General features: G+C 37.4%; 1 protein-coding gene across 12 annotated transcripts in view; it reads right to left on the bottom strand.

Moving 5' to 3' along the window:
* Nucleotides 1-16,458, bottom strand: part of tns1b (tensin 1b) — a 224,740-nt gene that overhangs the window by 102,232 nt on the left and 106,050 nt on the right. For 2 of the 12 annotated variants that reach the window (XM_084421589.1, XM_084421590.1), the window contains exon 1: nucleotides 6,384-6,818. The exons of the other annotated variants lie outside the window; for them this stretch is intronic. In XM_084421589.1, the coding sequence (XP_084277715.1) occupies nucleotides 6,384-6,404 (21 nt within the window). In that variant the 5' untranslated portion in view covers nucleotides 6,405-6,818. Of the gene's footprint in view, nucleotides 1-6,383; nucleotides 6,819-16,458 lie in introns of those variants that run through there. 12 annotated transcript variants of the gene reach the window in all.

Raw genomic sequence — 16,458 nt, 5'->3', positions numbered from 1 at the left:
TTAATAACAGTCTGGTTAATTTTGAGTCTTGAACTTGAACAAGTGTTGGCTTTCTAAATGTATGTGTGTTATGTTTCTATTCAGAATTACTTATGAGCAGTAACCTTTTTATTTTGGGCATTTCATGTATGCAGCACTTGCCAAAATTGGGGGTGACTGGGAAGGGGTTAAGGGGATAGAATATACAGTTTGTACAGTATAAAAACCATTACGTCTATGGAGAGTCCCCATTTAGATAGCTAAGTAAACGTGTGTGTGTGTGTGTGTGTGTGTGTGTGTGTGTGTGTGTGTGTGTGTGTGTGTGTGTGTGTGTGTGTGTGTGTGTGTGTGTGTGTGTGTGTGTGTGTCTTGGTAGATAACTTACAAATTGTTGTAAGTTACTGATTACAAATTACATGATGCATTTTTAATCAGTAACTGACTTTCAAATATCAATTGATTAATTGGCCTGACCAATATAGTGTCCTATTACAAATATCTGACCAATGGCATTATAACGTCTATATAGCGACCGTTAGTACTACTTAAAACATTGCAAACACAAATAAAACCCAATTCATCTGAATTGTCACAGACTAATTGTCTTATCTGTATTTAAAGTGAAGATTTCGGTCTTTCTGACACATCTTTGTCATCTGCAGCTGGTTGCAACGAACTCCTCAGGTTAGGAAAACCCTTACTGATTATTCATTTATGATGGGATTCCTTATCTTAAGTGGTTTGTTGCAACCGGCCGTGTACTTTCCGACTCGTGTGATCCCAATCTTCATGACGGGTGCTCCATCAGCCCCAGCGTGCAGAACGTGCCACCCGCCAACCTGCAGAGATAAACAACCCAAGCAAGCGGCGGAGCTTTGTTTCCGCAGAGCCAACGCATTCATCCGTTTAAATCTGCAGGCTGAGAAGATGCTGCAGGGGTCTTAAATCAGTCCCAGAGCCTCGGCTTCTACGCAGGAATGCCGTGGCGCGTGTTTCTGCCTCCGTCAGCATCTCCTCCCAACCTTCGCAGCCTCCAACCATTTGGCGGAGACAGACTTCAACTTGCTAATGCCTGAAAACCTCTTAAAGATCGCTGCTAATTTGCTGTGACCTCGTGAAAAGCTGGGCCCCAATCTAAACAGCCCCATGTTGGTTACATTTTGGCTATCTTGTCAGATTTCATGTTCGCTGGCACTGTAATTGAACAACCCTGGAGAATGTGGACATCTTGAACGCATTTGCTCTGGTTCCGTTCGAAAACAGTGGCTCTTTTAACATGGCAGTCAACAAGGATTACGGGGAAGTCTATCTGTCTGAGGATCGTAAAGCGGAATGGAAAAGTAACTAGGTGAATGTGATGGTAGGATAACAGAGGCATGATCAGGCCCAGACTGATTTTGCCTAGATATTTTTGGGCAAAATCTGCAGAATTCTGCAAAATTAATGTCAATAGATTCTTAAATGGAGCTGAAATATAATAAAATTAGCCAAAATATATAATAAACAGACAAAACAAACAAGGGCCTGAGAGAGTGCAGTACTCTGTGATTGATTTTTATTGATTTTTTTGGTAAAAATTCTATTTATAAATGACAAATATTTATACATACAGTATACACTAGGGGTGTAACAGTAGACAGAAGTCATGGTTCACTACGTACTCCGGTTTTGGGGTCACGGTTCGATATGAGTTAGTTATAAATAATAACCGATGCAAGTTTTCTTTTCATTTATTTTGATACGTGTTAGCAAACTTTTGAACAATAGTGTGTGTTAATCCCAGCCATTTTTTACTATATCTACATCTGTGGTTGATCTAAAGCGCAGGATGGTCAATATAAATCAAATGTAACGATGTAGTGATTGAGAAAATACACTTAATTGTGCAGATTCCACACGAGTCTGGTCATAACTCAAACATCTGCAGAACCTCACACGATGGGTTGTCACAAAAACTGTAAATAGTATGTTATGTGGAAATAAGTGTTAGTTCTCCCTTGATAAGATTTCGGAAAATTCTAAGAAAAAAAACAATTCCCATCAATCCTGAAATTTTGTTTTGTTTTGTCACGGTACAGTATGAATTTGTGGTAAAGATCTCCAGGTATGATGCTAAAACACGGCACAAGAATGTGAACAAGCTTAACAACACTCCAAAAACACTCTCAAATTTACGAGCGAGTTCTCCTGTCATTTACCTGCATCGCTGTAATTTCCATTTCTGCATTTTGCATAATTCGCTGGTATATTTGAACATGGGATGCAGCTTTTCTAGGAGGAATGCTGAGGATCGTGTGTTGATCTCATTGTTCGACGGCTGGCCAAACTCTCTAACGGCAGAGATGCTGATTTATTTATCTGGTGGAATCCAAGGCGACACTAAATACATCTTCCATCCATGAGATCAAATGATCCTTGAACTTCAATAACAGTGCGTTTTTTAAACGCACATTTATCACATTGAATTCCACAGCGGACAGTGTTAGAGTGCTGTGGATCTGAACCCATCTGCCTCTCTATGTGTAAGCGGGAAATGTTGAAACTGCAGTTACAGAGGAGCTCGAGGAGCCTCTAAATCACAGCTGAAGCCAACAGGAGGAATGCTGGAGAAAACTGCTCCGAGCTCAACCAAGCTGCTAGTATCTCTTTCGACTATGATTACCTGAAGATCAAACGTAGACAAAGCAGAGAACGATTTTTTTTGGGGGGGGGGGGGGGGAAAAAGGCTTTTATGACGAAAACTTTTTTTACAAAAAAAAGGCTTTTATGACGTCTATCTTGCAACAGGACTTACCGAAAATTCAGAACAATGCTGTGTGCTGGGCTAAACTGTATTTTTGATCGTATTTTTACCAGCTGAGAACTCGTGGAGACATTTTAAAATGTGTCAAGGAGTCAAAACAAACGAAGATCTGCTGCAAGGAGATGGTGTTTCCGACACCTGTACTGAACTGTGATGGGCAATGTAGCTCCTGAGAAGAGCCAGGTATGTTTGAGACATCACATCATGTTTTTGGATTGTTTAGATGTCTTTGCTCCGTGTTGCGTTCATTATTTGAACAGCACCAGAAAAAAAAAGATGGGTCTCGGTCCGCTTGTTTGGTGTGCACCAGGGTTCGGATGGCACACTTATTCAAATGAACGGGCACTTACAGAGCATACGCACCAGAGTTATTTTTAATCGAACCAAACCTTTCAAGTGTGAACACAGCCAAACTTACCAATAACTAGGCCCAGGCAGCTATTTTTGCATTTTCTAAGCAGAGTTCTGTGAAATGTTAAACACGGCACAAATTGTTTGTTTTTTAATTGCATGAAGAATTTGTCTGTCCACAGCTAATGCAGAAACTCTAAGTGATTTATTTATTAATTAATTAGTAATTAGAAATAGTGGATTACTTCCACATACAAAAGTATGGGGTCTAAGATTTTAATTAAATTCTGTAACAAAAATATAGTATAAAGCACCATTATTGGTAAGCATAGTCAACTTACTTAATTGAAAATCATATAAAACAATAATACATTTAGAGGTCATACAGTAGGATATGTATAACTTTATGAATAAGGGGAGCTTCAGTTCTGAACAGCTTTCTGTGGAGTTTTCCTGATGCGGGCCTGCCAATAAGTCTTATTTCTCACTGGAAGAAATAGCAACTTTCTCTTAAAAACAGCCTTGAACATCAAACGGGGTTTGCAGCGATCAGACAGCTTAGTCGGGGACTAACGAAATGGTCAATTAATTAGCCATGTTGAGTGACAGCAAATCTGCTTCTTTCACATCGGAGTCATCGTAGGTTTTTAAGCTCAATCAGCTGATAGTTTTACTACAGTACATGCAAAGAAATCTGCAGAGAGCTGCATGAAGATCAAATACTGTACAGTAGGTTTCTGATCATCAAGAGCTTCCCAATTATTAACTGAAGGATTATGCACTTTAGAGCATTCTGGCTATCAAAAAGGAACATTCTGGGGACTGATAAAGGAGAAGAATATGCAAAAGCTCAAATGGATTCTGGGGGAATAAAACACATTTGTTATGAGGGATGCAGTCATGAGAAAATGAGACCATCTATTTCCCCCTCTCGCTATCTCTAAATAATGATAAATACACTCACTGTGTTCACAACAGCATTATTTCTTTTTCCCCTCAATTTGAGCCAAATTAGTTCAAATTGCATCTGCAAACGTGCCAAAAATACAAAGTGTGCATTCTTTCCCACGATTGAGGTAGAATGGACGAAAGGGGAACAAACAGAACTATAAATGTTGCGTGGGTGTGCACAGATGGCATAATAAGGCTTTTTTAGTACTAGATTATCATCAGAGTTTTGCCAACTGAGAATTTGTAATAACATGTACCTGTATTTCAAACATTGAAAAGCCAAAGTTTATCTAACCGTTGATGTCATAAACAAATGAGTTGAGTTGGCGTATCATAAATAACCAACACTAAAGAGTCTGGTGTTTGACATTTGAGGTCACGACTGCCTGTCTTGACCTAAGGGTCATCAGGTTATGTCTGGTCAATGGAGAAAAATCTGTGTTTGAACAAGAATGAATCTCACTAAAACATGTACAGGTCACATTTCACCCTATATATTCAAAAGGAGAAAAAAAAATATTTATTTTGCATAAAGAAAATTTCTTTTTTACAGAGTTTCTGTTTTATTTTAATGATGATTATAAATATTTATAACTCACATTCTCATTACTGCAATGTGTACACATGTTTTACTCCTGTTTTCTTTTTCTTTCTTTTTTTAAAGAAAATAATCTCACGATAAAAATGTGACAACTATTAAAATACATAAATAAATAAACACATTTTTAAAATAATTAAAATAAAATAAAATAAAATTTTGGCTGCATGTTATTTCAGAAAATGTCTTATTTATTTTAATTATTTTGGGGTGAAATATGACCAGGACCTGTTCTTGACAGGTCTGGTGAGATGCGCATCTACACAATAGAAAGCCACACGCCGCGCTGATCTGTGCCACAGGGGGACGGCTATTGTTCTGCATTTAACAGCAGCTTTGTCATCCTGTCAGCCGCATTTGTTACAGCAAAAAGGAAAGCTCTGAGAACATGCCACTCAGAGACCCGGATCAAAGCTGAGTGTCCTCGCAGGGAGACCACAATGACTCCTACACCAGACCTGAGACTCACTCAAACAACACTGACAACAAACTGAGCTATTAATATTTAAATCTGAAACTTCAGAAAATCCAAGCCACGTTCAAAGCAAATTCTAAAATGCAGATACAGGCAAACATTCTACATTAATGCAGCAAGTTGCTTTCGTTTGACAACCGTAAACAGCCAACAATTAGGCTAAATTAACTGGTCACATTTATGTATATGGTGCTTTTTACAATACAGATTGTTTCAAAGCCGCTTCACAGTAATAAACAGGAAAAGAACAGCGTTCATGTTGTAAAATTCATCAATTAGGAAAACAAATTCAGGAATACAAGAAGATAATAGTGTCGTTATTCAGCTCAATTAGTGTTGTTTCGATTCAGTTCAATAACTTAGCCAATGTTGAAAAGATAATCCGCCTTGAAACAGGTTCAATTCAGCTATAAGCAGCTCTATACAATAGAGTCATTATTCAACTCAAGTCTGTTCAATATTGATTCAATGCCGCAACATTAGTGTCATTATTAACTCATTTCGATTCAAATTTTGAAGGCTAATAAGACTTTTGAAGGCTACACACTAGACCTTGTGTCTAAGTTCAGATTTCAGCTCAGTCTGATGCCAATAAAACAAGACATCATTACATCATTTGAAGGATGAATGACATTTAAAAGCTACAGTGAAGGGGAAGGTTTTAAGTGAATAACTTAAATTGAATTCTGCTCCACACACAAAGCTATTGATGGCTTCAGAAGTCTTGACATATAGTCATATTCACTACTTTATTGCTAATTCAACTGCGTTTTCTGTCATTTGCTATAAACTGATCTCCAAAACATCCTGAAAGAATATCATACAGGTTTGTAACAACACGAGGGTGAATAAATAACAGAATTTGAATTTTCAGGTGAACTATTCCTTTTAAAATCACAGTGAAGCGTTGAGTCGCATTCAAAGCCAGTGTTTTAATGTGGCTAAATTTCTCAACATCACCACAGCAGTCCCACGCTTTTCATTTTGACTGGGGAAATAATAAACAAGAGCAGCTTTCACAGTTCTCATCTCACTTCTACCGAACAGAACACACAAGTTTTGCAGTCTGAGCTTTTCCTTACACGCCTGAGAACACGCTCTGTTTTCACAAAGAACAAGCAAACAAACTGCTATACACGCGCAGCTGCGAGAGCAAATGAGGTTAAAATTCCCAACATATCTGGCAACGTTCTCAGCGCCAGCGAGCCGTGTCACCATCTCCTTACCTGATACACAGCGGTGGCCATCCTCAGCGTGTGTGTGTGTGTGTGTGTGTGTGTATGTATGTGTGTGTGTCTGTCAGCCCCAGCGCCGCATTCTCCTCTGAGCAGAGAGTCTTACGGGATCGTCCGGTCCGACTCACAGGCAGAGCAGCGCACCTCTCTCAAACACACAGTGTAATCCAGCCAGCAGAAGAGTGTGTGTAGATGTGTGCGCAGACACGTCTGTTTTCTTGGCTTCCTTGAGAAAGGCTGAAATGTTGACTCACATTCCCTGTTCGCTCTAGCCAAAAAAAGAGGATCATAAAAGATATTCACACTATATATGGCTATGGACTACCAGAGCAGGTCAGATCCAGACGCAGCACCTTCAAACCCAACGAGCGCACGGCACGGGAATCTGCCAAGTCTAGCTGCAGGCTACTGACATTCTCCTTTCCCTCGCACTTTTTTTGCCCTCCCTTTTTTGCTCTTGCTCTCTCTCTCTCTCTCTTTCTTTCTCCCTCTCCCTCCCTTTTGCTCTATGTGAGCATTTATGGAACAGACGGAAAAAAAAAAACTTAGAAAAATATACATTAGGTCCAAAATTAACATTTGTCAAGCGCCAAATGAAAGAAAAAAAAAATAGCTTTGGTGAGTAAATAAAACAAAGTTACACATCAGCTGGCCAATAACTTCATCAGGAATGGCAACGTTAGAATGTTTATATATGGTGATTTATTTATGTATTTTTTGTAAAGAGTGTGCATATACAGTATGTGTGTGTGTGTGTGTGTGTGTGTGTGTGTGTGTGTGTGTGTGTGTGTGTGTGTGTGTGTGTGTGTGTGTGTGTGTGTGTGTGTGTGTGTGTGTGTGTGTGTGCAGCATTTTAAATTGTATTATAATATTATTTAAATGTAATAATAAATGTAATACATAATTTGTGATAGAACTGTATTGGTCAGGCCAATTAATCAATTTATTACATGAATCAATTTTGACATTTTGAGACAACCAGATTATCATGGGTAAGTTTTATCATGTGTGTAAGTATTGTCAAAATAAATGGTACATTTCAAATATATATATATATACACACTGTATATTTAGTCAGTTATTCATGATCACAATGGAATAAGAATAATAAATAAAGATGAATGCTAAATATTTCACAGCTGATAAATACCCTAAAATAAAATCATTTAATAAAATTGGTTATTTTAAGGACGATTAAGATATTTGGCATTGTGACATTAGTTTCATAGCAATTACCCAGACTGAAATGACTGCAATGCAAATAAATAAATAAGAGGGTTCACACTATAGAATTACTTTAAAGTTTACAGTAATGACATGAGAATGACAAAAAAAACAGCTGAAATTCCCAGCAGGTTTTGTGGGTTGGACTTGGTTTTGACACACAAAAAGCCTCTTCATCAGCCCTCTCCATCTCTAGCTGTTATCAAGTTCTCAGTTTACAGGTTTAACATGAGTTGACAAGCTCAAAGGCAAACTGAGTTACGTAGAGGAGCGCCTCAGAAACGGCACTCGGCGTGAGTAACTGTAACTGTGAAGAGCAGTGAAAAACAAAAGACTTTAATCCACTTTAAAACAGCCGGAGGAGCTACATCCAGCAGTCTGCGCTTTTCTGAAAGATGCTCCGAATCTGATGGATTTCAGACAAAACACAACAACACCAGATTTGTAGAGCTGTTCCTGAAGGAAATAGCAGCAAATCAAAACAATGCAATTCCATCTTTGGGGTATAAATAAACGCTAGACAGAAGCGCAAAATAGATCAGAGAGATTTGCTAAATTTAATCTTAGAGATAAATAAATAGCCATAAAAATAAATCAAAAAAAACTTCTGAGGAAAACAGGCAAATGATCATACAGGCATCACTAACAGCATGGAATTTAACGCTGGCTTCAGGGCTGTTTGAGACCAGACAGAACCAAAGCAATTACTGAGAAGATACTGACAGGTTTAGGGCTGTAACCTTCGGCCCTCAGGATACAAACTTATTTTCTGAGTTTAACTACACCACCACATTAGGGCTGTTTGATTGGGTCAGACAATAACATTGAGATGATTTGTTTATTTTTTATATTAAATTATAAAAATTAAAAAAAAGAAATTAAATAAAAGAAAATATAAAATAAATCCAATTAAATAAATAAAAAAAGAAAATACAAATAAAAAAAATAAAAAAAATATTATTGGGTTTACTTAAATAATAAATAAATAATGAAAGATTATAAAAAATCTTAAGTTATGACTATATTTACTACATTCAATCACACGGTTGTGTTGTTTAATAAGGAAATAACCACACGTTAATTAAATTAATTGTGCAGCACTACACCACATAATTGATGTAAAGTGACGTAAAAACATCCTTGCAATGTAATTATCCAACGTACATGGGAAAGTTTGGTTTTTTTTTCCAGAACAAATTGGTTTATCAAAGGTTTATCTGAGCCCTGATGAGGAGAGCAGATAACATTATCTGTTTTTTTCACGAACGGCACACAAACTATTAGCGTAACAGCCGTCTCTCTCAGTGTTTCTCTCTTTGAAGTCGGACTGGAGTGAACATGCTCCTACGAAGACTCCGAGAAGCACGGCACAATGTGCTCTCTATTGAATCCAGTCGGAGGGGTCCGTTCAGATTACACACCTCTCTCCCTTCGCTGGCAAACAGACCTCACACAACCACAGAGAGCAGTGATGTCACCGCCGAAACAGCATTACCCCCTGGTCAGGGTTTGGATGGTTACCCTCAGGTAGTTCAACAACTCCATAAATACATCATTGTGTGGACAAACAGCATCTTTCTCTATTGACGACCATTCAAAAAACAGTGTACTGATAAAACACCATATTAAAAAATAAAATGAATATGATAATATAATTAATTAATATAATATAATACTGTATAATATAATATAATGTAATATAATAATTTAATAAACTGACTGCTCTCCTTACAATAACACTATTTGTTCAATGTATAAATTAAATATAGGTTCATCTTTGTTTCATTTTATTAACATTAATGACACAGACAACAGCAGTTTCAGTTTCACTCTCTCTCTCTCTCTCTCTCTCTCTCATGTGCGAGTCCCGATTTCCGCCTCTTCTTCCGTGTTTGAATGTGTAAATTGGCAAGACAAACCCCGTCCAAATAAAAACTTGAACTCTAGTATGGTTAAACTTAGCAGTTGATCCGTGAATCACATGCGTGCCGAACCGTGGGGCCTGGTCCGTACACATCACGGATCAGCTGCGATTCTCTAATAATTAATGAACACACTTATCATCATGATTGCTATCGTACCAGAGATCTACTCCAGTAAGTAAACGTGTTCCTGGTACTTGGTACTCAAAAGCGCTTCGCTCCACATTTTCTGCTACACATCGTTTATTTTTTACCAGTTATGTGCACTCCTGTGTATAAGTAACCGGTTTTCCATTCTTAAGCCTAATAATTGTTGTTTCATGTGGAAACAACTTGAATCATAATGTTCCAGCTTGATTCTGAAAAATACAGCTCTTTGTGCTCCTAAAAATACAGACAATCATTTGTTGGGGCGTGACTATGTGCACTCCTGCCATCTAATCAGCATTTCTGATGGTGGTTTCCACAAAGCTAACAACTGAAGGTCTTTTTATTCAGCGCACCATCCTATTGGAAAACATGAGCTGTTTTGTTTGCTTATATCAAAATAATTATACAGAAGATGTCAGCTTCAAAGTGAGATGTCTGTTCGGAGTATCTCGTACCAGATGTTGGTAAGATGTGGGATGCAGAATCCAGCATTAATGACAAGCCTGACGAAAGAGGAGGAGAAGAGCAGAGGGAAAGCACAACTATCCCATCTAGCAAGATATTGGCCATGTCCCAAATGGAGCACTTGATGTGGACTTCGCTTGCTTGCGAGACCCTACTACCAATCTATACGATATTACGTTGTGACATTTCACAACTAGCACTCAGAATTACTTTGTTTGGATATGCATCGATATAAATAAACAATGTGTTTTCCAAAAAATTCTGATTTACAGTATGTGAATTTCTAGAAACTGAAATATTGTTTTAATCAAGCAATCAGGTTAACACGTTTACATGATGCGTAGATAATCGCATATGACCAATTTCAATTTCAATCTAAATTCTCATGTGCATGTACATTAAACACGATCATTAACACCTTCATCAAAACAGAAGACTACACACGCATCTTTGATCACCAACAACAACACAAACAAAGAACGCAGACCTGCAAAAATCCCCTATTAGATGTTGGCATGTTATGAGTCTGACATATTTCCTGTGTCCTGGATTTTATTATCTTTAATGATCCTCTTGGTGCTGCCTGTAATAAGCATTGTTATGGCTATAAGTAACACTCAGGATGGTGTTTAATGTCTGCAACTAGTGTAATGAAAAATAAATGCCAGGTCTAGCATGACACAAGAGCCCAAGTGGTCCCAAAACAAGAACCATTCTTCCAGTCAACACACTGGAACATTCCCGTGATTCCGAGGAGGAACGTCCTGCTGGAACATGCAGGGGCCAATCAGAGTCCTGCAGAGAGGCAGGGGCCAATCAGAGCCCTGCGGAGCGGCAGGTGTGTGAACAGGCAGCCCACCGCACGTTCATAGTCACATATGGAGCGCACATTCAACAAACTGTGAATTCCTGAGGCTTTCTTTAAGCGGCGAGGTGGTAATGATTGATAGAACACAGCTCACTCAATCCTCACGTACAGTAGTGGCTGAAAGTGATGACAGGCTTAGGAAAATTGGCATCTTCACACTTTATTTAAATATTATTTAAAAAAAAATCTGTTTTAGTTTGTCTGTAATCTGTATCTGTAATCATTTTGCATAGTCATGCTTGGAGTCAATTGTAAGTGAAGTTGACAGCACAGATATAATCCTGTCAGCAATTTGCAAATTGTCTGATAATAAAGCTAGTGGGTTGGATGGTGTTGCTGCTGAGCATTTAAAGTTTGCAGGTGTGAGGTTGCCTCCACTGCTTTCTATCTGTTTTACTGCTTTTCTTGTACATGTTTTTTTACCTGACTCAATGCTAACTGTCTTGTTAGTTCCTGTGGTCAAAGACAAAACTGGGAAAGTCGGCAGTTCTGACAATTACAGACCAATAGCATTGGCCAGCATAGTGTCAAAAAATATGGAAATAATCCTGCTGGACAGGATCTCAGAATGTGTTAAATCTATGGATAACCAGTTTGGTTTTAAAGCTATGCTGGGCGCAGACATGTGTATATTATGCTCTTAAAGAGATAATTGCTAAATATATAACCAGAGCTCCTCCATTTTTATGTGTTTCTTAGATGCATTCGATAGAGTAAACCAAAGGAAATTATTTATTAAATTAATCCAAAAAGGTGTACCCAAATATGTAGTACGTATGCTAACCTACTGGTATGCACAGCAAACAATGCAGATCAAACGGGGGAACAGTGTGTCTGCTCCATTCAAAGTTAGTAATGGGGTGAGACAAGGGGGAATCTTGTCCCCAGTTCTTTTTAACTTGTATTTGGACGAACTGTCACCAAGCTGGCTGTGTGGCTGCCTGGCTGAGGATTTTGTTCTGAATCACCTGATGTATGCAGATGATCTCGTAGTGTTTAGTCCGAGCTCTGCTGGGCTACAGCAGTTCCTCAACATTTGTTCAGTCTATGGTCTAGAACATGGCATACAGTATAATGCAACTGAGAGTGTGGTCATGATCTGTAGGACCAAGGAAGACAAGTTTATAAAATTTCCATACTTCTTTCTGTCAAATGTTGTGCTTGAAGTCACAAGGAAATTCAAGTATCTTGGGCATATCTTCACAGAGGACATGCCTGATGATGAAGACATTTTTAGACCATGTATAACTTTGTATGCCCAGGCTAATACTCTCGCACGCAAGTTTGGACACTGTACAGACAATGTTAAGATGACTCTGTTTAAGACATATTGTACATCTCTGTACACGGCCCATCTTTGGACTAACTATAAAAAAGCCAGTCTGCAAAGGCTGCAGGTGGCCTACAATGATGCTTGTCGTCTGCTTTTAAAGCGACCAAGATGGACTAGTGCGAGTGTGACTAGTGCGATATCCAAAATAAAGTTGAATTGAAATTGAATTTAATTGTTTTATTTGTGATAATGTAATGAAACATGCCAAATTGTACCAATAAGACCAGGCTGTCAAACAAAGAATTTATGAACACATGCAAAAACAAGAGAGAACCAACTGAAAATTAATAACAGATTATGTCGAAGTCTATGTGTGCTCTTTTCTTTGAGCTTTTTTTTCAATGTATTTTTTTGTGCATAATAAAATTAAACTGTTGCTTTAGTTTCCCTTTTTTTGCTAAATAATTTTTAAGTTTAGTGTTTTGTTCTTCCCTCATATTTAAAATATTTACAAATATAAAATAATGTTCTTATATTTTGATGGTTTAATTTAACCTGTGTGGTCATTAAAAACAAATATCCCCTCCGGACACGGCTTCTGGCCCCTACTGTATGCTGAAGATTAGAACTGATGAGTCGGCACATTTTAAGAGCTACACTGTAAAAAAAAAAAAAAAAAGAAGAAGAAAAAAAAGAAGAAGTTGCTGATTTACAAGTACAATCAGCTTGGATTACATTAAACTTGACTTTTAAAAAATTTGTTGAAACTTCTATAACATAAAAAATGATGCAAATTGCTTCACTTAGTTTGATGAGTTAAAGCAATGTAAAAATATATGCTGTCATAACTTATTAATCATGCAATTATTTTTACAGTGTGTGCATAAGTTGTTGATGCTATGATTAACCAAACACACTTGTATTTAAAGGGATAGTTTACCCCCTAAAATAAATAAATAAATAAATCTGTCATCATTCACTCAACTTCTTGACATTTTGAAATGTTTGCCTTTTTTTAAAGACATTTTAAAAGCATTTATTAGCATACATTCTAAAAATAAATTCAGTAGTTTCCACAACTTAAAACAAAATGCATGGATGGAAGTTAAAAATTCTAATATATTGATTCAGTTAAACCTTTTAATTTGCAAACACTATTTTAATGAGTTCTGTTGACATAATAATGTTGATAATTATATGTGTAATTTAAATGTAAACTTTTTGTGTTCATTTACTCTTTTAACTTTAAAAAGTGGGTAGTGGATTTGCATGCTTTGCATAAGATTGGATAAGGAAAATAAATGTTGAAGATTGGTGCAAACTGTTGCATTATTATTCTTTTATTTATTTATTTTAGCCAAACCATGTGTTAGTGTACAATGAAAGTTCAATGTTACATGGACATCATTTAGTTTAAGTTGCACAGAATAAAGTAAGTCATACAGGTTTGGAACAACGTGAGTGTGAATAATTTTTTGGGTGAACTATTTCTTTAATGCATTGTTAGTAGACGTGCATTGTGAAACTGACTGTACAATGACTCCATACATGGAATGGAATTGTTTTTATGACTCTCAACAGACGGTTTTATCCGTGAAGACCAATTCAATAAGGTCACGCAATATCAAGCCTACTCATAGGCAGGCTCACCGCAGGAACCCAACACCGCTCGAATCAACAGAATGTACACACATACGTTCATCAGAAACATGCGGACTCACACACTCTGGCGGAGTGATGACTATGTCCACATATCGAGTTCCTAGAGACACAGCAGACAAGCCAACGAATGCCAAGCAATGAAAATAATCAACAATTACAGTAAGAGAGAATGCTCTGGGTTGGAGAACAGACAGGATTTTTAATGCTGTTCCTGTGGGCCTGCAAAAGAAAAATCCTGGTGCATGACTGCTGACTTTTACACGACAACGGTGTACAAAAAAAACCATAAAAGTTTTGCGTATAGACAGCAATGTTGTCAAAACAATCCCCGTTCACACGGATTCGCAAAAACGCTGTATTATGCATGCCAGGCGAGTAGTTGGCGATGTCACTTTGAAAACAATCTTACTCCAGTTTGTTCAATAACAATGTGTTGTCTGACTGAGCTCCACCCAACGGAGGAACTCATAATACACTCTAATATCCCTCATGGCAATGCCAATGTCATGATAGAGTCTGTTTCTAATAAAACTAATATCATTTGTCTGTTTTCAGCATGTGTATTCTCTTCTCTTCTGCTCTTTCTCCAGGGACTAATGGATCATGCTGTTACTCACTTGGCCTGCTGTTTACATATTTTCCACCTTGTCTTGATTACTCCATGTCAACCAGTTTGGGTGTTGCCGTTTGTTTTCCAAACTGTATCTATGCTGAAAATTTAGTAGGAAGAGGAACACATAAATCATGAGTGATGAGTAATCATCTAACAGAGAAATCCCAAATAGACAAGCTTTTCAGCAACCAAGGCTCATGACAAATACGCGCCTGTGGCGACATTTTTATCAAAAATAATATCAAGCTTCTTGTTGCATGATCCACAGCAGTTTTAAAGTGAAATGTCCAGTGCGTGGCGCTAAAAGGTTAACACTATATCGCTTTTGAAAATTACGTACAACCTACACTCAACCCAACCAATAGTGTTGAAGAAAGAAAATGTGATCTAAAAGACACATTTGCTGAAGAAACCATAGAATTTGACCTTGTTTTTACATGGATTTAAGCTCTTTTGTCGAATACCCAAGTGCTCCGTTTTGCAAGTGCAATACTGTACCAAGTGCAACTTTACGCCATACATATGGAGCTGGATATATGATGTAATGTTAAAATATATTAGTTTACAAATCATGCACATGGTAAAGGTGTTTTGAGGTAATAGCACAGTATTATGCAAGGAACCACGTGAAACTCTACGTCTTTTTTAATCGATAATCTGCCCATGTAATCATAATTTGTGTGAAAATAAATAATGTATTTCCTCGTGTTCATTTTAGCAGGAAACTCCAGTGAATTGTATGTAGAGTCTAAAAATGTAGAGTCATGTATTTCCAGTGAACCTGGGTTGTTCTTCGGCCTCTGATTGTAGACACAATCCATGCGAAAACACTTCACCAGAACAAATGGCCCTCTAGGGTGCAAGTGATGTTCAGAAGTGTGTAACTCCTTCAGTGTGCTTTTTGCATGTTCGAGCGTTTGACTTTAGAGCTCAAGTGTGCTTCAAGTGTGCATTAAAGGTATCAACAAATGAAAAAAGAAGAAAAGTCTTTCTATTACTAAAGAACTCTGAACAATTCAATTCAATTCAAAAGTATCAAGCTGATCAGAACTCAAACTAAATCATACTGAGATTTTAAAACCATATGAGACCAGTATATCGATTTGAGCATTTAACATATCATTAATTCTGCATGGATTTCTAGTCTAGAAGTAGGCCTATATAAAGGAATAAAATCACAAAAACTAGCATTGATGTAGAACAGTTTAAGCCAAATTAAGCCATATGGAGAAACAAAGCAATAGTGATATGCAAAGACCTGGAGTTCATAAATGTCCCTGCAAATGATTCCTGTAAAAAATTCTGAACCTGAATCTCATTTGACTCAAATATCAGAGCTACAGAACCCCAAGTAATCCGTACAGATTCACTTTCACCATGTAGACATCTCATTCATCGTGTCCTATGACAAGCTAGGGTCAAAGATTGTGTACCATCATAATCCCTACATAAAGTCTCAAGTTCATATAGCACACATAACAGATGATAGTGAGATGAAACACTGTAATATCACATTCTCCTGAAGGTAAAACCACACACAGAATTCAGACATTCCTATTACATAGACATCACCAAGCCCCCAAAACCCACCAAGCTTATTTTTTTTTTTTCATTCATTGAATATTGACTTTTTTCACTCTGTAATCTGTTTGTTTTACACATTACAGAATCATATTAAGTTGTGAGTGACATTTTATGCTGAAATTAAATATTATGGTAGATTTGTAATGCTTTCCTCTATCAATAAGACTCTATACTCTCTGCTCCGTTTAACAATCCACTCCACAGAAATTCCTGCATATCCCATCTGGACATGCTCATAATTTAACATCTGATACTATGATGCAAGCTCTGGTGTTTCTTGTCAGTAAGTCAGGTACATGTGTTCA

Source organism: Rutilus rutilus (assembly GCF_951802725.1).
Source record: "Rutilus rutilus genome assembly, chromosome: 10".
Classification (NCBI taxonomy): Eukaryota; Metazoa; Chordata; class Actinopteri; order Cypriniformes; family Leuciscidae; genus Rutilus; species Rutilus rutilus.
The sequence above is the reverse complement of the archived record's forward strand: the minus strand, read 5'-3'. Positions and strand labels throughout refer to the sequence as shown.